This window comes from Aspergillus oryzae, chromosome 7 (assembly GCF_000184455.2).
Source record: "Aspergillus oryzae RIB40 DNA, chromosome 7".
In the NCBI taxonomy this organism is placed as follows: Eukaryota; Fungi; Ascomycota; class Eurotiomycetes; order Eurotiales; family Aspergillaceae; genus Aspergillus; species Aspergillus oryzae.
In genome coordinates, this window is record NC_036441.1 from 239,333 (window position 1) to 266,595 (window position 27,263).

Here is a 27,263-nt window from a genome sequence, read left to right on the forward strand (position 1 = left end):
TACCAGGGAGTCGACGTGGCAGACGCTGTATGTCGTATTCGCACTTCCGGCCCGTTGAGGTACAGTTGTGACATGACTCCGGGGTTTCATCACATTTGATACGGCGGGCTCTATGTCTCTGTGCATTAGCCAATCGCCAGGGACTGGACTGATCCTCGCTGTAACTCACCGGCAGGTGCGACATCCCGTCTTGGATCTGTTAACAAATCTTCGTTTACTCCGTCCTTCTGCCATGCTGCCTAGTGCTTCGAATTATCGGTGGAGAGCAACAATCTTCTCGTCACAAAATGTAGTCTAGGCTTCAATCAAACCAAGTCCCACCAGTTTCCCAATGGGGTTTAAATCTTCGTATTAAATTCAAGAACTATTGGCTCATGTCTCAGTGAGTATCCATCGCCGTGGGGGCCGTTGGCAAAGGCCTGTGATGAAAGTTGCCTATATCTGATGCCAAGAATAGATTGCTCATTAAGTACCTATGTAATGCTCTCTATGCGACACAAGAAGGCTTTGGTTCCTTATGACTACTCGCTTAGCTATTTGCCAATTCTGTTGCGAATACGCGTATGTGCTTAGGGACTATACTTTCCGCCACGACAATGCGAATCCCACTGTTCGGCAGAACCTATCGTTGCTGTGACACGGTTGTCGAGGGCTAAATGGACTAGTGACCGATCTGAAAGTCTAGGTTAGCAACGAATAAGTATGTGGCCGCTATGAACATACTCTGTGAGGTGAATTGGGGCCATCCATATTTACTCAACCCGTTCCAGGGGTCCTTGGCAAATGCCACCCATGCGCCTGACCTAGTTAGCAATAGTTCAAGAGACCGGTGGTAAATAGGTACCTTGAATATATTTGCTCGCTGCAACCTCTGCAGGGCTGGAGGACGGATTGATTGTTGTCTTGTTGTATGTCCCAAAGACAATGGGTACGTCACTAGAATGATACGCCCCAAGCCATGGAGTCGGACTCAAGCCAGACCAATTGCCGTGGTAAAGGTATCTCCAAGTTGGAATATCTTGGTCAAGGCGGTTACCCACTGTCTCGACTATCGGGCAATTAAATGTGCTCTGAGTGGCTGTATACACCAACGTCTCGTTGATGGACGTGGAGCTCAGATTCATATATGCCGATGCTTCACGATTGGCACCGCCGATCAAGGTTGGCTAGAAGAGTCAGATACCTGCCAGTTATAGACAGAAAGAAGACTCACCACGCGAGCAAGGCCTCCTTCTTTCGCACGGGCTTCGAAATCGGCGAATGCAGTCACATTATCTGGAACCGGGCTAAAGCTGTAAGACCCAGAAGACACCTCTTCGAGGATATCTTCCCACGGTTTGTCCTGCATGCATTGCAGAGTACTACATCCTAGTGCTTGGGACAGATTCTGCCAGTTCTGATGGGTTTTATCTTCATTGATAATTATCGATGCGGCACCAGATTGCATGATAACGGCGTGTACGATGGGATTCTTCGGGTACTGTAAATCAGCTGACGTTAGTTCCTGTTCCCTTCTATATCTGATCATCATACGAACCGCATAGGTGTGCAGATCCGTAGACGCCGCTCCAGCACTCTGGCCAAACAGCATGATTCTTGAAGGATCTCCGCCAAATTGGGCGATATTGCGGTGGACCCATTCAACGGCAAGCCTCTGACTTCATTAGCCTTCCGCGACATGGAAATATTTGTGTAATAACGTACCTGATCGAGAAGTCCAACATTCTGCTGTCCAGGTTCAAGGCCCGGTGCATTAGGGTACCCAAATATAGAGACACGATAGCTGTGGGACAATGGTAAGTTCGAAATCTTCCTCAATAGGACAGCACTCACTTAAAGGTAACGACAACTATATCCTGGTGATCCTCGACCAAGTTCGTCCCGTCATAGAAGGGAATCGCTGTCCCGCCCTGCGTGAACCCACCACCGTAGATGAACATCATCACCGCTGATTTACCATTTCCTTTCTTGGATTTCGGTGCCCATATATTGATCGCAAGACAGTCCTCCGACATGCTTTCCGTGTTCCACGGCATGTAGGGTAGGACACTCCAGATAGACTCATTGGAGAAGGTGTACTGCCCTGGACATGTCGCAGGGAATGAGTCGGCCTGAACGGTCTGGTTAGATCGCGATTTAGGCACAGGAGGCTTGAATCGGCGTGGCCCCGTTGCTGGCTCGGCGTATGGTATACCTAGAAACGCACGAACGGAGGAACTGTTGTAGAAGCCTTCCACTGGACCACTCGTGGTGTCGATGAGGAGTTCCGATGCCAGCGCTGTCGACGACAGTATCGTCGCTATGAATGTGCTAAGCCTAACCATGGTGAGATTGTTTAGTGGAGATTTACATAGTCATTATCGTTCTGTAAGTCTTTAAGCTTGAGCAAACAAGCATTAAGTATCCCAGATTGAAATGCGGGGGGCGCGGAGAATCTTTGGGGTTGGGATCCACATTCTAAAGGATTTCTCCGATTAGCCTGAATTTAATCTTCTCAAGGCATCTCGGATGTTGTGGATTGCCGAAGCTCTCTGCCGTCGCTGATCACCTCTCTTATGTTGATCTAATAAAGTTGTGATGACTGTGGCACGGATACGGCTATATTGTCATTATAACCAACAACCTAGTTTATATTGCGCATTGCAGGACGATTGATTCTAATCTCTTAAGGAGAAGATTGTCTATTAATCCTAGACCCATCCACTTAGACAGGTAGATTGATATGCTAAGTCCCGAAATGACAGATGACCATATAGCTCAAATCCAATCAAACTCTGCACCACCAGGTTGTAGCAACCTCGCAGTCTGCGATATCCAATTTTCCTCCTTGTTTTTATCACCATAAGAGGCAGGTATTCGTGAGGCCAGATCCGAGCTCGCATGCCATAACTCATCGCTATCCGGCATGGCAAACTGCAGGTCAGCCAAAGAAAGAAGTCTCGTGCCATCGACTCGATACCGTCGGTAGACTTTGTACAAGGCCAGAGCGAAACGTTTCACTTCCTCGATACCAACCCATATGAAAACGTCCGGGACCGAGGCGGAGTTGAATTGCGCGAATATTGAAGGATAGTAAAACATGTTTTGCTGCAGGCAGCTGCGGATCAGGGGAATGAGAAGCTGAGAGGGTGTTCTAGGTAGGGTATGCGTCAGTCGAAGGTCTGATCGGTTCTGATCGCCTTGCAGAAGAGCGAAAATGAGGTGTAACAGTATACCCTGGTAGGTCGCTATTGGCCAGGGATCTGGAGATGCGGGTTGATTCGCATGAAGATGTTGTTGATGTTCGCTACGCTGGCTTGATGCATCCCATCGATCCTATCCAGGAGCCCTATGTTAATGAAGAAGAACCTCGGGACAACGGAGAGCACAGATAAAAGATAGTAGCGGAGAAGGTTCCGTAGGTAACTAACCCTTTGCTGATAAATAGACCTGGTGAGGTGTGCATGTAGATCCATCGCTGAGCGCTGTCCACCATCAGACACCCACAGTCCTATCATCGTGACCGACTGTAGGAGAAATGCTGGCTCATGATCAGGATCAAACGTAGCTCTGTGAAGGAACGGCCAGCAGGGATGAAATTCTTCGAAGTAAGCCTGGAGATATGGCAGTATTTTAACTGAGCTTTTCTCAATAGATTCAGAACGTTGTATTAAGCTCAGGCCTGGTGAGGCAGTGTGTCCAATAGGGCTTAGTGGTCTTCCTCTTTGACAGCCCGCAGACAACTGAGTAAAGGAGCACTCAATTCCTCGCTGCAAACAGGCATCACAGGCAGCATCCAAGTTTCCATCACACCTTGATCTTCGCGAACGACAGTAACTGCACGCTCGGGCTGCACGACCCCGAGGGATTTCCTTGTTTTTATGGTGTGTACGCACATGTTGGCGGAGAGTGTCACTTTTGCCCAGTTAGAATCAACCTGTGTTTGTGTCTCAAGGAGGTTATGACTAGGAGTCTCGACGTAGCATTGAGCTGGCTGGGTGATTGGATACTCACTTCCGACCAAAAGTTTTATCACAAAACGGGCATTTAGGAGACCCTATTTGAGAATGGCACTTTGCGTGGCGGATAAGGTGTTCTTTTCGTCGGTAGCTTAATCCACAGTGGCATTGGAACACTGGTTCTAGCGTAGTCATTTTATAATTACTGTATGATTTCCCTCACGAGCAGTAATCCACTGTAGAGTAACGGGTCTGTAAAGATTCTGTAGAATTGTACCGGCTTAAATAGAGTGGCCATGGGGTGGTGCAAGAACATAAGGTGGCTAGTGGATCTGGGTTGCCGATGGGATACCGAATGAATAATCACTTTGCTCCACTCTAGTGTCAATTCTATCAATACTCTACCACGCAAAAGAAAACAACTTAATTAAAATAGAGGATGCTTTCTTTCCCTTGTTTCATCCTTAGCAGCATGTAACCTTAAGGTTGTTTGGTCAATCATATTTTGTGCGCTTTTAGGAGTACATACTTGTTAGGATAGATATACATGACGGTTAAATAAGATCAGCGAGGATTCTTCTGATGCTTCAATCGAACTCCTTTCTCATAAGTACTCCATTTCTCCAGCACAGCCAGCTTCTCCTCCTGCGACGCAGCCTTGGATTCTGCAACGCCCTGCCTAATGCGCGATCTGACGATGTAACCCTCACGGTTAGTCCCATATGAATGTTCAATGGCTCGATGTACACCATTCAGGGGATAGCCGATCAAGCCCCAGATACCTATGAATCAAGATGGTCAGAGTAAGTAAAGTCAGAGATTCACATATAATTCTTACCGGCCTGAGGTTTAAGAATCAAGCCACCCAGACCTTTGCCCACACCTTTTGACAATCCACCGAATCCATCATCTTTCCAGCCGTGGCTGGGCTGCGTTACGACACCAGTGATCCCGTCATAGAAACTATATCCAAATTCCTAAGTCAATTAGCATAATGAGCTCTATCCTACCACATATGGATTCTCGCGAAGCAATTACCTTTCCCGCTGCAACAAAACCAGACCGAACGCCCGTCACCTCGGGTAGCTCGCGCACAGTCCGGTCATTATAGCACCGTGGAACGTTATGTGTGAACTGAGAAAACAACAGCGTCACCCCCATGGGCACTTCAACCACCCAGTTAAGCACCCTGCGACCCAGATAACTCGAGTTCATCGCTATCCTCTGCAATGGATTCTTTTTGACAACCATCGAGGACGTACCTTCCTGTGACGAAGAGGTCGATGTGGATAACAAACTAGAGGTTGATTTCGCATCGTCATTAGTCTGTACACGATCTTTCCGTGAGGTTGCACTCGGGGTTGGGACGGAGGCTGCCGGCGTTATCATGGCTTTACGTGCCTCGCAGGAGGGTAGGTTATAATTCTCGGCAAAGCGGTCGGCAGCAGGACGCGAGATATTCTGGACTGCGTTGACGGGCATGTCGACAAGCCCGGTGAGGAAATTACTTATGGCACCAGTGAAGGTGTCGGTTCCTGCGCAGCCGTGGTTCATCTCGTAGCGCTTTGCACGGTACCTGTTGACAATGCGTTAGCACATGGGGAAGCTCCTGACGAGGACGATATTGCATACATCTTGACGTCTTTAGGGTTGAGCTTCTTCTCCTGGACCAGAACGGTAGCCGCAAATGTACTAAGCAATATCTTCGTTCGTCTAACACGCCAGACAGCCGGACGATCAGGACATAGGGTACATTGGATGCGACGAAGATCGAGTTGACTATGAAAGCTCTTCAGGCTGTCGCGGGCGCCGTCCTCCGAGCGCATTTTCTCGCTGAGTTCCTGCGCTTTGTCTATAGTAGTCGTCTTCAAGCAGAAGTGGATAGCATCGGCCAGACGATCGGCAGTGAGCTTTTTGTAAGGAATGGGCGACGGTCCTGCTCCGTTGAACGCGATTAGGGCACCCCAGAAGGGCTGGTCTCCGAAGAAGGGCACAATAGTAGTCGGTCGGCCTAGGGCAAGGCCTGCGGCCGTGGTACCCGCGCCTCCGTGGTGGATTACACAGGAAACTCGTTTGAAAAGCCAGTCGTGGGGACAGTTTCCGAGGAAGAAGACATCCGGGCGGTTGATCTTTTCGGCTCCAAGACCACCCCATCCCTTTGAGACCAGTGCTCGTTGGCCGGTCATTTCAACTGCATCAAGAATTATCTTGGTGAGAGCATCGGGGTCATCAACGACGATAGAGCCAAATCCGATATAGAGTGGTGGGGGGCCACTGTCCAAGAACTCAACCAGGTCGGATGGAGGTACGTAGTCAGCGTTGGCAGACAGGAAATTGAAGCCCGTTACGTCGATGTGGTCCTGCCAATCATCCGGTTTTGGAAGAAGCGAAGGAGACCTATTCCACTCAGTTGTTGGTTGTATTCAGGTACAGAGAGAGCATACGAACCACATGTACGTGAAGGGGACACGCAACCGGGGGATCAGACTCGGCGCGCGCATAACATCCAGCTGTTCCAATCCGAGCTCGAAGCGACGAAACGCATTAATGAGGTCGCCGACACCTTGCCAAATGACCATCTCCATCAGGGCGTAAGATGCGAAATTCGCTACCGACGGCTTTGTATCGCGCACCCGGACGTTTGCTAACGGGTGCGAAAACGCTTGCGTAGGGGACCATGGCATTCTAAAGCCATCAGCAGCTGAGACTCGGGATACCCTTTCCAGTAGGAGACCAACGTAAACATCAAATGTAATGGCACACCCATCTTTTCTGCACAGTGAACATGGGCGAAACTGGGCGGATTCGCGACGATAGCATCGGCCACAAATGGTGGCGCAGTGATTGGGTCGTCACTCGTTAAATCGATACCTTCGCCAGCTTCAATACAGGACCTCCAACACCCGCCGAGCATGAGTCTAATATCTTTGCGACGTTTGCCAATCGCCCCTTGACGCAGGGTCTCCATCTTTGGGATGAGCTTGTCATTCTTCACCATGAAGGACATCAGCTCAGCCGGGTCGCCCCCGATATTGAAGAACTCCAAACCATTCTCTTTCACGAAATCCCGGAACACCAGATGTGTTGCCAGTCTAACGCGATGTCCATGCTGTTTCATTGCTCGACCCAAGGCGATGAATGGTTGCACATCGCCGCGCGATCCTACGACGTGAATCAAAACGTTAAGCCGAACTGGAAATTGAGCACCGTCATTTCTAACCGGCGGTGGGCGATGGGTTGTCTGTCGCTGGAGAGCATCCAACAGGCTAGCTACCTGTGGATCGTCATCGTTAACTGCAATATCCACGCGGCCATCGTCTGCGACAAGTTAGGCCCAGTCACGTCAGAAAGCATAGCTACCAGTAAAGTCTATATCACACCTGTGACCTGTGCGTTTGCGTCAAATCCGTCAGTAATGAGGTGCTCAAGGCTCTTAGACCCTGAAGCAAGAGCTAGTGGAATATTTGGCGCCGCAACGTTCGCCATTTCATCGGTAGGATCTTTCATTGACACCACCTTACACCCCATCTTAATCTTTAATAAAGCTTGGTCTGCGCTGTGGCGAAGATAAGGTTGTTTCATGACGTAGCAGGCAGACTGGTCCAGACCATTTGAAAGTTTTGTTCTTCATTGTATAAAATGTAGGAATTCATGGATATCTCGCTTCAATGTCTCGCAGTTACATATCTGCAGTAGATCGGAAAATCAGCAGGCCCTCAACATTTGACAACCACGCTTAACAAAGCATTATTTAAGCACAATAATTGAGTGTCAGGCGAACCCCATCTGCAACGTAACAGCAACATTAGGTTTTGCGCATCAAGAACTCGGGATACCGATCCGTGGGTGCGAACTCGGGAACCAGACCCGACTTCTGCAGATTAGTAATTCTTATATAATGCGCAGAAGCGCTGGATAATCAGATTATTCTATCATCTGTACAGTATAGACATTGTCGGGATTACGGATCAACAATAAATTGGATCGTCGATGCCGTCCTTGGTATAGACAACGCAAGTTTCCAGTCCTGGTCATGTTCGTACCCATTGACACCTACAAGTACGTAGGAAAGCAAGTCACGACGTAAACATTTAAAGCATACACGAAGATATATATACATGACAGATCACTGCCTCTCAAGCCCGACTGGGTCATCTGTGTCCCATGATACCCTCCTCGGGCAATCTGCATCCACCAGCTTGTTCATACTCTCCTCCATCCTGTTGTACTTCTGGAAACACAAAAGTAAGACGAGAGCCGCGACTAACATAGTGGCACTGAGTGATATATACTCTATCAAGACCTTGGGGTCGACAGATGTCGGCGAAAGTGAAATGCCGATGGAGGAACCGAAAGCCCCAGCCAAAAGAAAAAGGGACATGATGATGCTGCGCATGGACTTTGGCGCTTTGGTGTAAGCGTACTCCATCCCGGATAGCATTGCAAACAGCTCGGATATTCCCATCAGGCAGTAAACGGGTATTTGCAAGAGTAGGCTGACCTAGTTAGGGTTGTTAGAGGCGTATCTCATATCTTAAGATTAGAGAAGCTCACCTTTCGAGCCGGAGGGACTCCTTTGCAACTGTCTGCTGTCGGGTTTCGTTGGCAAGGGGAGGTCTCGTAGATCACTGGCTACGCTTAGTGAAAAGACAAATCAGCACGATAGACTCCCTACATACGTTCCTGAAGACCGGCGGCTAATGCCATCGCGCAGGATGCCAAGAGAAAGCCTGCCGTGATCCGGCTAATAGGTTTGAACTTGATATGAAAGCGATGCAACGTTGGATAAATAAAGCGCTCACTGATACCATTGTTAGCATGGTTAACACAACATTATAAAATAACGAACATACAGCAACGGTACTGCAATGAGGATCGTGATTGGATTAAGACATCCCACTGCCCATGAGTCAGCCATCCATACATCACTCTCAGCATTCAGACATACTCATATCATTCGGTATGCCATGAGTGTTCATCGAGGCACCTTGACTGACAAGATTCGAACTTGCCTGGCCGTTACAAATCCAATACAAGGGGCTGTTAGAGTTAGCTATCTTCATGGCTCGTATATCAGATGCTAAAGCACATACAAGATCAAACTAAATCACCTATGAGCAAGATCTCCATTTACCTCTTATCATGAAATACTTACAACACACGGCAAGCCACCAGGGCACGTTTAAGTTCGTCCACGAACACATTGTCCCACGGCACGGGGACACCTCTCTCTTCCATAAATGCAGGCCTGGCTGCCTCGAGATTGCCCCCACTTTTCATCCCAATCCATAATACTCGCATTGCCTTGATGACAATTGATCCGTTTGGGGGTCGCACAACTATCGCAGTTAGCAATTGAAGGGGATAATGCAGAGACACCCTTACTATAACGCGCCCGACCAACCAGAAGTGCTACTATTGCCAGAGTCCAAAAGCATAACGGCAGCATAAAGGCGGCCCAGAAGTCTACTTTCAGCTCTAACCACTAGATATTTGTCAATGGTAGCCCCATTATAATGGGGAGGAGGGAGCTTACAGAGACGGGTACAACTGATAATGCACCAAGGTTGATTACCCTAAGACCACTGTCAGAACGAGGGGAATCCGTACAAGGCGACCGGTAACTGACCAGTAATATCGGGCATATACCGCCTGAATCGTGACATTTGGATCTACCAGAACCTGTTCACCATCTGGCAATGTCTTCACTCGCGCCTCGATATACTGGTATTGCTCTGCAATCAGTGGTGCGACATTGCTCTTAATAGCACCGGTTCTAGAAAGATTCAGTTGTATATTCTACCCTGCTGTCATATCAACCTTACCCCAGTCCAACCAAGGTCAACGCGGCCACGAGTCCGGGGAGACCCGCTCCATGCTCCAGACTGACTGGGAGAGACGTTACAAACAGGATCAGCACTCCGCATGCAGATAGCCTATCGAAATTGTCAATATATGGCTTGCGCTGTACGTGAAATAACATACCCAGTTCCCAGAACGATTGTTTTGAATCGACCCAGAAGGCTGTCTGCTATGATCGCCATTAGAACAGGGGATAGGTAGCACCACGCAATAAAAATGTAATTGATGCTGGTCGCTAGTGTCTGGCCCTAATCTGTCGTTAGCGAAATTCGTTTTCATAGCTGTCAGACGTACCATTCCCAGCGCTCCCGGGTGCAATGGATCATCCCGTGCATTTTGAATATAATTCTCTGGGATCCATGTCAGTTAGTCAGATAGCGATTGGGTGGGCCTATCATACGTATTGGTGCTGTTATCGACCGATAAGTAAATCTCTCGGCCAGCTCTGCAACGGCCACTAGGAATATATCCAGAGAGATGTCATCGGAGACCAGTCGCAGATCCGAGTGCTCCACCCCCGTTGGCTCTACCCACGTCTCAGCCTTAGGATCGTCGGCTAAAAGCGTTTGCCCTGACGAGGCATGACTTGCTTTCGACAAACTTTCCCAGGACTTGGACTCCATGGTGGTTCAACGTCCGTGTGAGAGTTACCTGATCCTCCATCTCCAAGTATGGAAATGAGTGCCAACGGGGATATTTAAAGCGGAGAGGGACACAGACGCACTGTGACATTGTCCGCTATATCACCTAGAGCGGGTGGGTCCTACTTACAACCACTGGAATGTATATGCGTGGACGGATACATAGTCTGATATGGACGCAAGGTATGTCCTCTGTCCATAGCATCACGCCATTACCACTCTTGTTGCATCAATTCACAGTCTACATGTGTCTTTCGCGCAACTTGTTTTCACCATCGATATCACCGGTGATCAACACGTGAAGCTTACACTGCCTGATCACACTGCAAGGGACATGTAGTATGACCGATAAAGCGAAATAGCCAGGATTCTCTAGCCCTATGGAAAAGTGGTCGTTGAGAAATACCAGCCAGTAGGATGACGATCATCACGCCTTTGACCACCCTGATGTCACGGGGTGGTACTTTCTATCAGAGGCTGGAGTGTATCCCTACGCAGGGAGCTCTAGCTGCGGGAATGTGGGTACTGGAAGCTGGCCCTTTTAACAAGATTTCTGTTGATTGGGCAGTTCAATCTCTGGAAGACCTTGACTGCAAGGGCACATTCACAAAACTCCGCAAACACACAGCTTAGCACTGGGGAACCGGGATTTTCGGATGTCCTGAGCTTGACTACACACAATGATCCTATTCAACGCCAGTCGTCAAGCACCACTGGATACTGCACAGGAAGCCGACGTATATACAGTCTCCCACATGGGAGGTTTACGTGGCATTTCTAACAAGCATTCTCTGGCGGTTTGCGAAACAAATTTTCTCTCCGTCACTAAAGCGTATATAACGTTATTCCTGTGGACCATTGCGCAAAATGCCAACGCTTGGTCCTATATCAAATCACAAGATTTGGTGCAACACTAGTTCTGCGGCTGAAGTTATCGCGGGGTCAGGGATAGGATGCTTCGATCCACCAGTGCGACAGAAACCTACTATGAGATACTTTTATCGACCTCGACATAGCCTGATATTCGAATTCCACCTCTCTTGAGACGATCGCCCTCACATTGGAAAGACCCTCGAACAAATTGTGGGGTAGAGTTGGGGACCGGTTGTCTCTATATGCTGCACTATCGCTTGGCATGCGCAATCCCTGGGCAGCATACCACGGCGCGGCGATCATTTTTAATCCGGGATATCTTCATTTAATTTGCGACTATGAGCTTGATTTTGCAGCATGGTTATATCCTTGTGCTGATCCTAGCGGCGTCGAAAAATCGCAGCGCAGATAGGAGAACTTCCAGAGGAAACCGACTAGTTCGTGCTGTCATAGTAGCTCGTATCTGCTCTCTGGGCCGGTAGAGGGTAACGGTTGGGTCCATGACCAAGCTAACGGCGACGATCCCAACCGATTGGGATACTGGAACATTCCACGCGACGAGTGTGGCATCACCGCACATCTGTCGATGCCCAAAATCGAGAGGTGCTCGATACTCGTGACGCGGAGATGCCCCAGGCCACAACATCCTCGAGCTGTCTCAACAACACGTGATACAGCAGCCATCACGTGTAAGACTCTCATGACTGGTCCATGGGCGGAAAATGATAAGTCCGACCTTTTCCGATCGGAGTGGCACCCGACTGCCTAATGCGGCACTGTCACTGGTGCCCTCTGGCCCTCATCGAGTGGGCGACTAAACCACCTTAGGGTCCCTGATAGTAAGCGATAGTTGAGGGCTGACGTGTAAAATCTAGACCCCTGAATGGACAGTGAGTACCAAGCTATGACAGGCATCTTTCATACGATGTCAATATTCTAGATAGATATTGAATCGGAGTTCTACCATCTGTAGTCATAGGTCCAAGTATAAGGAGGAAATCGATATTAGCGCCCTTTGAAGTCAGAGAAGATGGAGTATGAATATGGGGATCCGTGGGGTGGACAGATGACTGGACCTGATCTTATATGATCTTGACATCATCTGGTAGCATTCGATCCATCTGGATATTAGTGTTTCAGTTGGTTATATCCACCGGGGGTTTCTGTCCCTTGTCTGTATAGTGCTTATACTACTTACTACTTCTGTACTTCTGTTTGCGGACATCACATTCCCCAACACAAGACGATTTGCGATCGCTTGACAAATTAATTCGATTGAGTTCTTCACTATTGAGATCTCAATTTCTCCTATTCCCTTTTCCACGACTTTTCCCCATCCGCCACGACGAGTATCAGGTCGGGGGAATTCGGGCATCCTAGCAAACAGGTCGTTTGCGTCATAAAAGGATTGGGTTCCATTTGACGGCCAACCTTTTTTCTTTTGGGACGAACTCTTTGATATAGAAAGTCCTGAATGCCTGTCGCGCATTGACGCTGCTTCAAATTTTCTCTTATCGACATCTATTTTGTTTTGGTCTATTATTATTATTATTTTCCCTTTCTTTCTAGACCGATCTTTTCGAGATTGTCGAAATTGTGATCTATCTTTGTATGTAACTGTACGTAGGGCCCGACAGCGCCCCAGTGGTAAAGGGTAACAACAGGTATTGTCAACGTACCGCCGAAAAAGATTCGAGCCCCTCTCACAACAACAACTTCAAACAAACGCTTCTCTTCCTCGTCGTCTTCTTTCCTCTCAACTTCTATCCTCTCCTCTCCCTTGACCTCTTCCTCCTTTCCCTTTCTTGAATTACTTTGGGCCACCTCCCGCGGGCCATTCTTTACCCCAACTCATTCTCCTTTCTTCCACCCCCCCCCCCCCCGCCACTTCGTCTCGAGTGTTTGCGCCCGCCACCTTCAGCTGTACCGTATCAACTTCCTCTTCGCCATTTCGCCTCATCGCCCGTCGGCGTCAAACTTTCCTTCCCTCCGCTCCGTGAACCATTCGAACCGATCACCCTTTGTCGCAACCCGGAATTATGGACGGGGTTGATATCACCAAGGCTGTGCTGAATAAAGGGAAGCAGATGGCCAGTGTGGCCGCATCGGCCGCCAATGGCAACGGCGGTAAGAAGCGCAGAAAAGGAACCGATTTGAAGCCAATCGTCACCAACGAAACAGCCGCTGATTCTACTACAGAGGGGTATGCTTTTGTTTTTCCTCCCTGTTGCGATTTTATAGTGTGATTCCGTCTTGTTGATCGATCGATTTCCATCCGGTAGGGCTCCCTCTCTCGCCGTTCCGCAATCGCGATCCCCGTCCACCTCCTCCGTTGATGAGATCGAGACGACCGCCGAGGAGGAGGATTCAGAAGACTACTGCAAGGGCGGCTATCACCCGGTTACGGTCGGCGAAACGTATAACAACGGTCGCTATGTCGTCGTGCGCAAGTTGGGCTGGGGCCATTTCTCCACCGTCTGGTTGTCCCGCGATACCACCACCGGTAAACACGTCGCCCTCAAAGTCGTTCGTTCCGCCGCTCACTACACCGAAACCGCCATCGACGAGATTAAGCTCCTGAATCGCATTGTACAAGCGAAGCCGTCGCACCCGGGTCGCAAGCATGTCGTCAGTCTCCTCGACTCTTTCGAACACAAAGGTCCCAATGGGGTCCATGTATGTATGGTATTTGAGGTATTGGGTGAGAATCTACTCGGTTTGATTAAGCGATGGAATCATCGCGGCATCCCGATGCCGCTGGTAAAACAGATTACGAAACAGGTCCTCCTGGGGTTGGACTATCTCCACCGCGAATGCGGTATCATTCACACCGATCTGAAACCGGAGAACGTATTGATCGAGATCGGCGATGTGGAACAGATTGTGAAGACATACGTGAAGGAGGAGCAGAAGAAAGACCACAAAGAGGATAACCGCAATGGCCGGCGGCGGCGCAGGACCCTAATCACGGGGAGTCAACCGTTGCCCAGTCCGCTCAACACCACCTTTGATTTCAAACACAGCTCGCACCACTCGCAGAGCAGTCTGAGTCAAATGATCAATGAAGAGTCTGGTATGTATCGAGCACTCGATGGTCGTTTCGCGACCGCCCACTGACCTGCCGCAGAAACCGCCCCGTCAGAGAAGGCATCCATGAAAGAAATACTAGGCATTAAAGAAGAAGATGAGAAACAAAAGCAACGAGAAAAGACTGCGTAAGCTGGATGACCCGTGGCGGACCGCGACTGTGGCTAACCTTCGCTAGTGACCTCCTCGAACGCGAAGTATCCGGCATCTCCTTGAATAAATCCTCTAAAGAAGCGAAAGACGAACTGGAATGCGATATTATCTCGGTCAAGATCGCTGATCTGGGGAACGCCTGCTGGGTTGGCCACCACTTTACCAACGACATCCAAACACGACAATATCGCTCGCCCGAAGTCATTCTCGGGTCCAAGTGGGGTGCGAGCACGGATGTATGGAGTATGGCGTGCATGGTATGTCCGGAATTTCGTGGGCGCAATTGGGTTGTGCCCCCGACCGGAGGTCCTCCGCTCACAATTGTCTAGGTCTTCGAGCTCATCACGGGTGATTACCTCTTCGATCCACAATCGGGTACGAAATACGGCAAAGACGACGACCATATTGCACAGATCATCGAACTACTGGGCCCCTTCCCCAAATCGCTCTGCCTCTCGGGCAAGTGGTCGCAAGAGATCTTTAACCGCAAAGGCGAATTGCGCAATATCCATCGACTCCGTCACTGGGCCCTACCAGACGTCCTTCGGGAAAAGTACCATTTCTCGGCAGAAGAGAGTATGCGAATCAGCGAGTTCCTGTTGCCCATGTTGGAAATCCCGCCCGAACGACGCGCCAATGCCGGTGGGATGGCATCGCATGCATGGATGAAGGATACGGCCGGAATGGATGCCGTCGACTTGGGCATTTCCCCGGGCAGTCGGGGCGAAGGGATTGAGGGATGGGCATCCGAGGTGAAGCGGCGGTAGACCTGACGACAACAGCTGTGATGACTTTTCCTTCGAATGGTGGCTGTTCTTGCTTGATTTGCCCTGCGGATGTATCCATTTTGGTTCGGCCATTTCTCTGGATGTTTTATGACTCCTTGACATGACGCGCATGCTCTTCGTTACCCTTTTCTGTTCTTTTACTCTACTACCATCTTTCCTTTATCTCTTTTCACCTACATAGAGTCTTGATATCATGTCTGCCTCTCCGTCTGTCATATTCGGGTCAGCTGGTCAATGGGGACTTGCGTTAGACAAAAGAGCCCCTTTTGACCTCCGCCTGTATTCGTTCCCTCGGCTGTTTAGGTAGATGACTGTGTGACAGCAATTCCATAAAAAGGAGGATATACAATGTGGCGATCGGATATAGTGAGGCCACGACCCCATGTTTGCAATGCTTATGAAATGGGCCATTATATATCTGAAACGGAGTATCAACCAGTCGTACATTCATAACCAACGTTACCCATCTACTACATCCTCCAGTTCACTTTCTCCCTCCTCACTCGGCAACACCAAAGGAAACCAACCAAACCGAGTCAAATCCACATAAAACTCCCCCATAGCGTCGGTCTCGACTTCCACTCCCTCTTCTCTCAATGCCTCTGCCTGTCGTTCCGCACTCCCAGGTTCCCTATACACATTAGTACCCATAAACCCTACGAATATACACATAAAAGCCAAGAGCGTCCTAGAACGAAGAAAAAGAGAATAGATACCGATGCGAAATCATCCCCTTCGAATTAATCACCCTCTGCCACGGCACATTCCCCGAATGGAAGTACTCCTCCGGACTCGAAGGGAGATGTTTCAAACAAATCCCCACCTGACGCGGTCGTTGCGCTGTATACCTTTAGTATTGTCTCTAGATCACATCCATATATCAAGAAAGAGTCATTAAATAGATATAGAAAGAATAGACGTACGATACCCAAGCAGCAGAGCAATATGGCCATAGGACGTCACTTTGCCCCGGGGAATTTCCTGGACCGCGGAGTAAACCGCGTTGAACCAGTGCTCGGCTTCATCTGTGCGGGGCATTTGTTTCTTTCTCTTTCTTATGTGTTTGTTTTTGGGATGTGATGGTGCTGTGTTGGGTTAAAAGAGATTCCGTTTGTATGTTACGGATAAATAGTTGGGTTGATTTGGGTGCTGGGGTGCCGCTTTAAGGTTCCCGGTGGAGGAACCACCCTTGGTGGTAGAATGTTTTTTTGTAGATTTCAGGTAATGGTTTTTGTTAGGTTACTGTTAATTTCAGTAGTAATATTATATAGTAGTTGCTATATTGTACTGGTCTGGTTGACTGCTTGAGGACTGGACACCTATATATCGGTGGTAAGTTAAGAGTCGTTGGGTGACTTTATATATTTTCCACCGAGGGTAAACTTCGGCATTTGAACGAAGCAACATACAAATTATAGCATTCAGTATAATCCATAAAAGCCGTGGATATCACATCTCAGTTAGAGCCTTTCAACCCTCAGATGGACAGTTTTTGTTTTAAGGTAGTTGTTGATGCTGTGGTGAATATCCTCCCTACCAATGCCACTGGCCTTATACCCTCGGAAGGGCATGTCGCATCCTAGTAGTCCGAGATGGGTCGCCCTTGGAGATGGCCTCTAGATACGCTAGCTCCTGTTCCGATCCGAGAAGTAGATTGGCAAGCTTCAGCATGTACGCTCCTCGGCCGTGTGGTGAGAGGCTCGACCATGCTGGGAACGCCGCTTGAGCCGCTGCTACGCCATCGTTTGTATCCTCTAATGAGGCTTTAGATATTGGAAGAGGGATGGTTGCAAGTTCTAGTCCAGTTCTTCGATTCTCAGCTGACGTGATAACTTACCTAACGCGACTGTTTCCAGGGAAGCGGGTGATTTCAACGAGAATGTTCCTGCATCCGAAGCAGAGCGTGAAGTTATGTACAGGTGGGTTCACCATTGAGCCAACTAACCTCGCCCGCCATGTATGAAAAGACGTGTTTCAATCATGGTTGGCGCTCCAGAAGCTATGGCTTTCAAGGATTAGAACAGGAAGGGGAGAAAACAATCTTTAGAACGGGAAAAGTCTTGAACCCTTTGCACCGAGTATCGATCGTTAGAGAAGAACCCCGTTTAATTCAAGACCTTCAAGAGGCATCACTAACAAAAGGGCCAAGCAAACTGGTTGAGAGATTAGACTCGGTTTTCGGTATTAAATCCGCGACTAAAATCCATTATCCTTACTCCCCGGCCCAAGTGGATTGTATGCACTTGACTTGGCGAACCGTTGCAGGAGATTTCACTCTAGAAAAATACCACATACCAGATCCTAGAAGATTTACGATTACTGTGCAGCATTTCTGTTGTTTTCTATTCCCTGGCAGCATCGTATCGAGGGCTAAAAACCTTAGACCGTAATTCCTTTCTGATCAAGGCTAAGGATGCTTCTTGATGTTCCACTTGACTCCACTACAGCATGATAGGTTTCACGGTCTGAAATGTAGGGCCATAGATGCAGCAGATGGGACAGTTTTGGACGACGGCACTTGCGACGCAGAGCTGCCTGTTTATACAACCGTCGCACGACGCCTAGCAGACATGACGGATATGACTCACACGATATGGATTCATGAGGGAAACAGTATACAGAAAGCTGATATGGTGAAACTCTGTGCAATTTTAATCCAGTCTTATGTTTCTGAAGACAGGATGATCATGAAGAGCAAATGCTCCTTGTAGGGCAAAAACGCACGTAAGGCGCTAATCAGGGGGATTTGGGCTTTCAATCCTTCACTGAAAGTCAAGCAACCCTGCTTGCCATCTCGAATCGTTAGACAGCAGGAAGCGCTAGCTGTATTGCGTTGCGCTCAATCATCATTTCCAGCTGTGTCCAGTATGGTGCAAAGTTACCTTGTTCGTGCCATCCATGTTCGTGTTAATACTCCAACGAATCCGCAAAAGCAACGGTGGTTGTGTTGCGCTTGGAAACAAGGTCATGGGGCAATGAATGAGGCATCTGCTGTAGTAACCACAAGGAGGAGTTAAAGCGACCAACAGGATCTGGCTCACCCCCCTCCGACAGAGACAGGTCCCCTCATGCTGGGTGTTTACTGAGTGCTAAATGTCTCTCTGTCCGGCAGGTTGCCTATTTGCCGCCCGATAATCTGCCCCGGGCAATATATGGGAGCCAAGTGTAATCTATAGACATATTGGATCTTTAACTGCTCACATTTCCTGCTTAGACCTTCCGTATCAACGAATGACAATTGGGTCTGTATGTAGGTGTAGGTGGCTGGCTGTACGAGTTAAGCCGCCTGTGACCCACTCACTCCTGGAGGTCATGTAAAGTTGGGAGGTTCGCCCCGCACTGTAGTTCCCTGGTCTAACTCTCAATGACCCTCATGCCTGATAGGTTCTTTACTTGTGATTTCGTGGGCTGTGTACTGCCGAGTGTACGGGGGTTTGGTGCCTGTGAGCGATGTAATCGCCATCTCTGCACAGCTCACCGTCGCCCGCCGTCGCATACGTGCGGGGACATGGTACAGTCCATGCATCTAGCTGTCTAACTGAATGGGATCTAACAACCATCAGCTCCTCCCAGATGATGAGTTCGAAACCAATATCCATGCCGAAGTGAAAGGAATTCGCGCGAAGATCAATGAAAAGGTTGTTTGCGAGCGTGCCTCAAAACTAAACGGTGGCCGAAAATGCGAGATTGAACACCCGCCAGCGTGGGGACGCCGATCCCTCATGGGTTGTGCCAACTATCATGCTCACATTCGCTTTCCCGCTGATGACTCTGTTTGGCTCCTTCGAGTACTTCGAATTAGCCCTCAATCGCTTGCCGACTACCTCATTCACAGCGAATACGCCAACCTCAAATTTCTCGAAACGATCAATGTACCTGCTCCGCGATCGTTTGATTATGGCCTCGCCAGCGACGAGAACAACAACGTGGGTGTTAGTTATATCCTTATGGAACAAATGGCGGGCAAACAGTGGATTATGCAGGGACCGCACGGGAAGCGCTTTACAGACGATAAAGACAAGGAGAGGGTGTCGAAGGGCTTGGCGGATATTCTGATTGAGATCCAGCGACATCCATTTTCCAAAGCGGGATCTCTTCTCCTAGGCCCTTCACCTTCAGAGCCGATAGTCTCTGCTGTTGCCAGTGAACGATTCCTTGTTTTGAGTCCTTCTGGACCTTTTGATACCGCGAGCGACTACTACACTTCATTCGTGGAGCAAAACATGGCGCTCATTGCTGATGGTCAACTTTTCACATCCTACCCTGTCAATGCCTATCCGGTATTTTCATTCTTGAAATCTCAGATCCAGGCTCTTGCAGCGATCCCGGTCAATGGTGCACCGGCCACCACGGAGCAATTCTATATCAAGCATGTGGATGATAAAGGAGACCACCTGATGATGGATGACGAGCTGAATATCGTTGGGATCATAGATTGGCAAATGGCTCGCGTAGTCCCTGCCAGAGAAGCGTTTGGACCGTCTTTGGTGACGGCAGAAATGGGTGATATTACAACGGAGAGTCGTCCTTGACAATTCATGATCACGCATTAGCCCGCTTTTTGAAAGCGAAGGGAGCAGCTGACTTGGCTGATATCATGAGCAGGGACGAGAGGTTACGAAGATTCCTTTTCGGTCTTGATCTTGATATTCCGTGGCATGAGGCACTGTTTTTAATCCGGGGCATCTGGGCTGCATATGGAGTCGATAAAAATACCGACTGGAAAGCTTGGAAGGTAGACATGTTGGAGCAATGTATTCATGATGGACACCTGAAGCATATTACCGACAGATTCGGAAAAGGTCCATGACTGGTTTCACGGACATATGGAACAAGCTTCCAGTCTCTGGGTCGATTGGTGAAGATACAAAGTACGTGGTGATAGCAGTGCGACCGTGGCGGGAGAGATCTATAAGTCACGTGATACGAAGTGACTGCCATTTTCGGCCGCGTACAGCGGCTTTTTCCGCCGCCACTTGGCAAAACAGAATTGGGACACGCAGTATACGGAGTGGGTTGAATCATATAGCTCTATCAATTGGAACAAGCCCTAATTAAGGACCTGCTGGAAGGACACAGTTTGAGCACTGCACAAAAGAACCGAGTAGAATAAAACACACCTGTCCTGGCACCTTCGAAGTCCGAAATGATGTAAGATATATATACACTTACATACATCGTACTATTGATGTACTGTTAGTGCTCCGGGCGAACTGGAACTAACCATGTTCGTTGAATACGAATTATCTGATCGCTAAAAAGGCACTAGCCCCAAGAGGGCAGTCATCTGCAAAAGTTCACCCCGCAAGATTTCTCCGTTTCCAGCTCATGTGCCTGTTTTCTTTTTCGTTTCCGTACTGTGTGATCGGGCCACACCTATATTCATCCTTCAGACTATGGACGTTGCCCAGTCCACGGCCACTGCCACACTCTCACCCTGACTGATTCCCTAATAATCATGTCAACTGGCAGCTCGTCTAGCCCGTCCAATTGGGTTACGGGTAGTTACACGGGTAACAGCGATGGTCTTCGCATCACCATCACCATATTCGTGGTGATCGCCTGGTATAACTCTATCGAGCTAATGGTTCTCATCTTCTCGATTTTCAAGCAGTACAAAGGGATCTACTTTTGGAGTTTGCTGATTTCGACCGCGGGGATCCTCCCCTACTCGATCGGATTTTTCATGAAGTTCTTTGATCTGACTTCAGCAATCTGGGTCTCCTTGACTCTTGTCACGGTTGGGTGGTGGACCATGGTGACCGGGCAGTCTTTCGTGCTCTACTCCAGACTACACTTGGTCGTTCAAAATACAAGGCTGTTGAACTTCGTCTGCTGCATGATCATTGCCAACGTTTTTCTGCTTCATGTCCCGACCACTGTATTGACATACGCCGCCAATTACGAGCAGTCATATAAGTTCCTGCATGCGTATAACATCATGGAGAGAGTCCAAGTCGCGGGATTCTGCGCCCAAGAACTGATCATCTCGGGTATCTACATCTGGGAAACTACACGCATGTTAAAATTGAACCCCAACCGAGACAACCGTAACATCATCTTGCAATTATTCATGATGAACCTGGTCTGCATCCTGATGGACATCGCCCTGATCGCTGTAGAGTGCGCAAACTACTACATCTACCAGACCACGCTGAAGGCTACCGTGTACAGTATTAAGTTGAAGATTGAGTACGGAGTCTTGAACAAATTGATCTACATTGCGAAGCAATCGGCAGGAAGACCAGCAGAGGACCCTTATATTGAATTGAGCCGACTCAGCCCCATTGCCAATTCTGATGCTACGCGCACAACCACACAGTCCAAGCCGCGTCGTTCTAGCATCGAGGATATTAGCTTCCGTCTACGTTCACTGGTAGCGTCGCGGCATTGCCGCCAGGATCGGTGAAGATATCGTCAACCGGCTCAGTCCAACTACAATTCTTTTCTTGGACCGCTATCAGACTTCTTCCATCTTTGCTCCACGCACTATTGCGACCAATACCGTATTGCATCCGTCCGATGTGGTTCCCACTCCTGCGCTGTCATTGGCCTTTCCTCTTCACCTTCGTTCACCTTGGGGATCGAGCTTTCTGTAAGCGCTTCCTTGGTATACGAGATCTAGCTGGCAGGAGGGCCAGCGAGCAGCGACATGATCAGTCTATGAACCTCATCTTGTACAGAAACTCGATCTTCGCACTTGTGTAGAACGCTCAAACACCCAATACGACGAGCTGTACCGATTTTTCCGCCCAAGCCGGTCGCCTCACACGATTTTAATCTGTGGTCTGGGGTACACAAATTGACGAATGCTGGAAGCGAAGCGACGAAGTAGCAGAGGGCACCCAACTCGCAGAGGGCGGCAGGCGTAGCGATGAAATCGAGGACGGCACTCAAATTGCAGAGGCCGGGTAGGATGGAACAGGCGGAGAACAAGTCCTTTTTAGAGATAGAGTGGATCTATCAACAGCAGAGGCAACTTTGCGCATTGACTAGTGGTGCAATCATGTTTCTATCATCCTACTTGAGCCCGAATGCTGATGCGCATTCGCTAGTGGTCTACTATATCATTTCATGCGCAATGTTATTGTTTGATATGCCTTTCGAACTACTAGCCTGTCCATTGAATTCCATCATCATTCTCGCAGTGGTCAAAATGATCAACAGTCGCACTGGATATCCGCATAGCAGGCGGTGCCTCCTTGGCGCATTCCTTCCGACTGTTCTGGACAATGCAGTTCTGAAGTTGTCGATCACCTATAATAGTGTGTTTCCGCGTCTAAAGTAGCGTATCTCACAAGCCCCGGCATACGACGTACTCCAAGAGGCTGTTGAAGCAGTGTCATGAGTGTCCGGTCGGTAACCTAAGAGTTTCGCCCTTGGCCAACTTCGTGAACCTTCTCGCATTAGTGCTTACCACGTTGCGTCCAATATCTGCCAGCCGGTTGGTCTGCTAGGCTAGCTAGGGTCCTACTAGTCTAGACAGAGATGCTTCTCTTTGTTTGGCTCTCTTGGCATTGAGCTTCGTGGCACTTATCTTCGAAAAATCCCCTTCAAGCGTTATTCATTGCCTACTACTACACACGGGTGCCGTCATTCAAAGTTTAGAGTCAAACATTATCCGTAACCTCTTCTCACCACACAACAGATATGACTCTGTTTCAGGTGGTCGAGACAAGCTTTATCCTTCTGGCACTATGGACCTCCGTCGAAGCAATTCGTCGTCTCTTTTCCCATTCCTTATCCCACATTCCAGGCCCCCGACTGGCCGCACTCACCTGGTGGTATGAGTTCTACTACGACGCCGTCCAGTCCGGACAGTACGTTTTTAAGATCCAAGAACTTCACAAGCAATACGGTATGGTCATTCTTTCCAGCTAGATCTGCAAACCACAGTAATCAGTACTGATTGGATGCAATTTCAGGGCCCATAATCCGCATAACTCCGGATGAGGTCCACATCAACGACGTCGGATACCTCGACACAATTTACGCCCCGTCCATGACCCGCCTGGACAAGTATGACTATCAACTACGCACCTTACGTGTTCCCGGTGGTGTCGGGACTACTGCCGATTATTACCTTCACAGGATCCGTCGAGAAGCGCTCCCTCCCTTCTTCAGTAAGCGTAATGTCCTATGGCTTGAAAGTGTGATCACCGAAAAGGTGAACCAACTGTGCGGTTTGATCGCCAAACATGCGGCGACGGAAACTCCCGTCAATCTATCGGACGCGTTCTATGGCTTTTCCAATTAGTACGGATCTCAGTAGACTAAACACAGTAGTCATGAGTATTAATGCTGAGTGTAGTGTTGTCAACAACTTTTTATTTGCCCACCAAACCGACGTACTCGCCGATGAACAGGAGGCGGCCAGACTCCGCCACAACAGTCACGAGTTGCTCAAGGGAATCAACATGAACAAGCACTTCCCTTGGATCCCTGATATTCTCGAAGCACTACCACAACTCCTCACCAGGCCCACCATGCCTCCTGGGCTAATTGACATGCTCGAACTCTTTGATGTAAGTTTCTCACCCTCCATGACAGTCAACTGACACCACTAACAACGACACCAGAGAGTTCGCGCGGAGTTGATCACCATCATCACCCGAATATCATCCAACACTTCAGGGGAGAAAGAATCGATCAATACAGGCGCCAAAGGATCAGTCTACGAATCAGTCCTCGACAGCCCAAACCTCCCCGCATCCGAAAAAGCCCTTCTACGCCTCGAACAAGAAGGCGCATTACTGACCCTCGCAGGAACAGAGTCCCCCGCCCAAACACTCAATATAATCTTCTACCATCTCCTCGCCAACCCCTCTCTCCTGACCAAACTTCGCGAAGAACTAGCCACCTTGCCAACGCTATCAACCTGGACACAACTAGAGCAGCTCCCATACCTGTCCGCCATTATCGAAGAAGGCAACCGACTCTCCTTCGGCGTTACCGCGCGCACAGCCCGAATCCAGCACACGCCCATCACCTACACTCCATCCGCGTATGTAACCACCCCAGACCCAACGCATAAATCCTACATCCTCCCGGCACACCGGTCAGTATTACGACATTGAGCGCCCACACAGCCGAATCGGTCTTCCCGGATCCATATGCGTTTCTTCCCGAGCGCTGGCTGGGGGATGAGGGTCGCGAGCGCAGGAAGTTCCAGTTGACGTTTTCGAGGGGCGGGAGGAAGTGTCTAGGGATTGAGCTTGCCAGGGCGGAGCTGTATCTGGTGACTGCTGCGCTTGTGCGGAAGTTCGATTTGGTTCTGTGGGAGACGGATGAGAGGGATGTTTCTTTTGAGCATGATTATCATGTTGCGATGCCGAGGGATGGGTCGAGGGGGGTGAGGGTCGTGGCTAGGATACGTGGAGGGCTAGCTTTATCACGCGACCGTTTGACTACCAAATAGCTTCCTCAAGATTGGTTGATACGTCTTACCTCAGCATTTTTGAAGAAGGCACTTCCAATGAGAGGCGTATAAAAGAGGCGGTCAATAGTAGTAGAATGTTTAATCAATATGCCCTTTGTTCTCAACTATAAAGACGGGAGACCGTTGCCCTAGTGGCTGTTTCTCCTGTGGCGCCATCAGGAAATGGACGAATGAGACCACAAGAGCCCCCGATAAACGAGACTTCATAATTACAATCCAGCTGCATGTGGCGGTCAAGTCCTACCGAGAATCAGACTGTGAGACAGTACTAAGGGTAGATGACCTAGACCCAGGATAACGCCTCCCCGACTGGTATAATGAGTTTGGTATGTGTAACGACGCCATGTCCGAGCGCAGAAGCTCCGGCATAACAACTGAGATAATTAAAGACCGCTTTCGAACACAGTGGTAGCAACTCAAGTAACACTCAACCGAATCCCAGTTACGATCAAATCTTATTGATAACCTCGCCACGTTACACTCTGACTTCCACACTAAACGAAGAAATGTGTGTGGATTACCAAGCTATCACGATCCATAGCGAGGGCTGCAGAAACTCAGAATGTAATAAGGCCGAGCTGATCCCGGGCCCCGATTGTCCTGAGAAACCAGCCACAGGTCCCAGAAATGCCTGTCCCAAATATGAAGTGCGGCACAGTGGGTCGAGCAGAGTAAAAGGAAAATGTCCCAAACACAGGTACGTACGATATACCTCACCATCCTGGTCCGAACTGCTCTAAGGCTATTCGTGTTGCCAGGGCACCCATTCATCTGCCGCGTTTTGTATAACCCATGGTCCGATGCTTGCTGTCTTCGTCCATACCATCGTCACTGGGATTTCTTACGAATGAGATCTGGGCCTTTTGAATTGATCTGTCAGTGCGAGAACGGCGCATATGCCAGATTGGAGGAGGGAATGGGATATCTTTCGGGATATCTGAAGTGACTTTATACTCGCTTATCCAGCATTTCAGGATCACGGTCTTCCATGAGACATCTCTGATTTGTCTAGTGAATGGAACGTGTTGTTTGAATATAATCGTTTATTTCTTCGTCTTCCAACCCCTCGTAGGGTCTGTGGCCGACCAATAACTCGTAGATAGTTGATCCGAGGGCAAAATGTCACTCTGCACAGTGTTCGGAGCGTCCTCATACCTAGGCAGAGAATGTGTCGTGTTCTCCATAACGAGAGCATCCGAGCCCTGCAGCGATGATCCACCAAAGTCAGATAACCTAGCACTGCAACGCTTATCAGCGAGAAACTGTCGAGCGGAGAGATGGGAGTGGTTAACACCTTATGGATGAAGATGACCACTTCAATAGCCTGCCGGGCTATCCGATGTCTGACGTGATCACTCGGACAATGGTTCCTTAAATATGCCCCCAGGTCGCCATTTACCTCGTATCGTAGATCAGTGTAATTCTCGCTGCCCTGTAGGCATCGTGCGATGCGTTTGTATCTATCCAAGTGACGATAGACTTGGGCTTCAATCTTAACCGCGCGTGTGCTGTAGATGCCTGACTTATCTGATGGGATCTTCTGAACAGTCCTGCCGTTGAGTGTTTGGACGATAGTGAATTGCCCGATACTTATGATATCTTGCTGTCTCTGCTGCTCGATGCTGTAATCTGCTCTGTTCTTGCAACATAGTACCCACATCTTTGAGTGAAAAATTCAAATATCGGAGGCATAGATACTCGCAGAATGGAGTAGCTGGACAACTCCCTTCGCATAATATGAAGTCGATCTATACTATATTGGCCTTCTAAGATCAGGTGCACACGGTACTAAGTGATTACTTCACCCTCCAGGAGTCCCATGTACCATGCTTTATTTCTTACTGTATCTCAGTTTCGGAGGAGCCACTACAGAGATTATATTCATACCGGTGTCGATCGTCGCTGTCCCGTCCAGTATCACTTATCTTCGTACTGGTCAGGACCGGTTCATATGATTCGAGCTTCAAGCAATTGTCCCTTACGTGCTGTAGCGCTGGTGAAAAGACAGAATGAATTATGATTGACATCCGGGTATTAGCCCCATACATCACCATCAGCCGATCTAGATTCTAAATAATTGTTCTGCAATTACATCGAGTTTGTATCGTATACTATTTCGCTAACCGTTGAAAGTTGTGGATATCGTGCAGAGCCTAGAACCAAATACACGACTGGGTCATCCACTTGTTAGCATGCCTTGTCAGCTCGGTCCGTAAACTGTTATTTTGTATCTATACGTAAGTGTTCGCTATTTTCTTCTAACGAATACTGCTGCGCCGTTACTGTTCGCGGATCTTGCACCGTCGCGATAGAGGATGACTTAGACAAATATTCCAAAATTGCAAGAAACCCGATGATTGACTTTAAAAGGTACAAGCATACAATACAATAAATAGAACCGAGTGACCTACTGGCCTTATTTCCCTTTTCCCTAAATGGGCTAGATTGGTTCCTAAGGCAAAGTATAACTATTAATTAACAA

General features: G+C 48.9%; 7 protein-coding genes across 7 annotated transcripts; 4 read left to right on the top strand and 3 right to left on the bottom strand.

Moving 5' to 3' along the window:
* Nucleotides 1-1,497: 1,497 nt before the first annotated feature.
* Nucleotides 1,498-2,324, bottom strand: AO090011000084 (uncharacterized protein; the record flags this gene model as incomplete). The annotated part of the gene is made up of 3 exons (XM_023232768.1): nt 1,498-1,504; nt 1,538-1,783; nt 1,834-2,324. 3 exons carry the CDS (start codon nt 2,322-2,324, stop codon nt 1,498-1,500), a joined length of 744 nt encoding a protein of 247 aa, XP_023093342.1.
* Nucleotides 2,325-2,690: 366 nt separating this feature from the next.
* AO090011000085 (uncharacterized protein) lies at nt 2,691-3,081 on the bottom strand (the record flags this gene model as incomplete). Its single annotated transcript, XM_023232769.1, has 2 exons — nt 2,691-2,703; nt 2,774-3,081. 2 exons carry the CDS (start codon nt 3,079-3,081, stop codon nt 2,691-2,693), a joined length of 321 nt encoding a protein of 106 aa, XP_023093343.1.
* Nucleotides 3,082-4,502: 1,421 nt separating this feature from the next.
* On the bottom strand, nt 4,503-9,001 carry AO090011000086 (uncharacterized protein; the record flags this gene model as incomplete). Its single annotated transcript, XM_023232770.1, has 8 exons — nt 4,503-4,720; nt 4,777-4,915; nt 5,007-5,155; nt 5,201-5,514; nt 5,571-6,335; nt 6,387-6,623; nt 6,677-7,256; nt 8,887-9,001. 8 exons carry the CDS (start codon nt 8,999-9,001, stop codon nt 4,503-4,505), a joined length of 2,517 nt encoding a protein of 838 aa, XP_023093344.1.
* Nucleotides 9,002-12,344: 3,343 nt separating this feature from the next.
* On the top strand, nt 12,345-15,321 carry AO090011000088 (serine/threonine-protein kinase; the record flags this gene model as incomplete). Its single annotated transcript, XM_023232771.1, has 5 exons — nt 12,345-12,349; nt 13,597-14,387; nt 14,442-14,529; nt 14,580-14,811; nt 14,884-15,321. The coding sequence occupies 5 exons, from the start codon at nt 12,345-12,347 to the stop codon at nt 15,319-15,321; spliced, it is 1,554 nt and encodes a 517-aa protein (XP_023093345.1).
* A 3,563-nt stretch (nt 15,322-18,884) lies between these two features.
* AO090011000090 (uncharacterized protein) lies at nt 18,885-19,874 on the top strand (the record flags this gene model as incomplete). The annotated part of the gene is made up of 1 exon (XM_023232772.1): nt 18,885-19,874. The coding sequence occupies one exon, from the start codon at nt 18,885-18,887 to the stop codon at nt 19,872-19,874; it is 990 nt and encodes a 329-aa protein (XP_023093346.1).
* A 926-nt stretch (nt 19,875-20,800) lies between these two features.
* On the top strand, nt 20,801-21,751 carry AO090011000091 (uncharacterized protein; the record flags this gene model as incomplete). Its single annotated transcript, XM_023232773.1, has 1 exon — nt 20,801-21,751. The coding sequence occupies one exon, from the start codon at nt 20,801-20,803 to the stop codon at nt 21,749-21,751; it is 951 nt and encodes a 316-aa protein (XP_023093347.1).
* A 1,241-nt stretch (nt 21,752-22,992) lies between these two features.
* Nucleotides 22,993-24,760, top strand: AO090011000092 (cytochrome P450; the record flags this gene model as incomplete). The annotated part of the gene is made up of 5 exons (XM_023232774.1): nt 22,993-23,200; nt 23,268-23,598; nt 23,654-23,867; nt 23,922-24,346; nt 24,406-24,760. The coding sequence occupies 5 exons, from the start codon at nt 22,993-22,995 to the stop codon at nt 24,758-24,760; spliced, it is 1,533 nt and encodes a 510-aa protein (XP_023093348.1).
* Between the last annotated feature and the right edge of the window lie 2,503 nt (nt 24,761-27,263).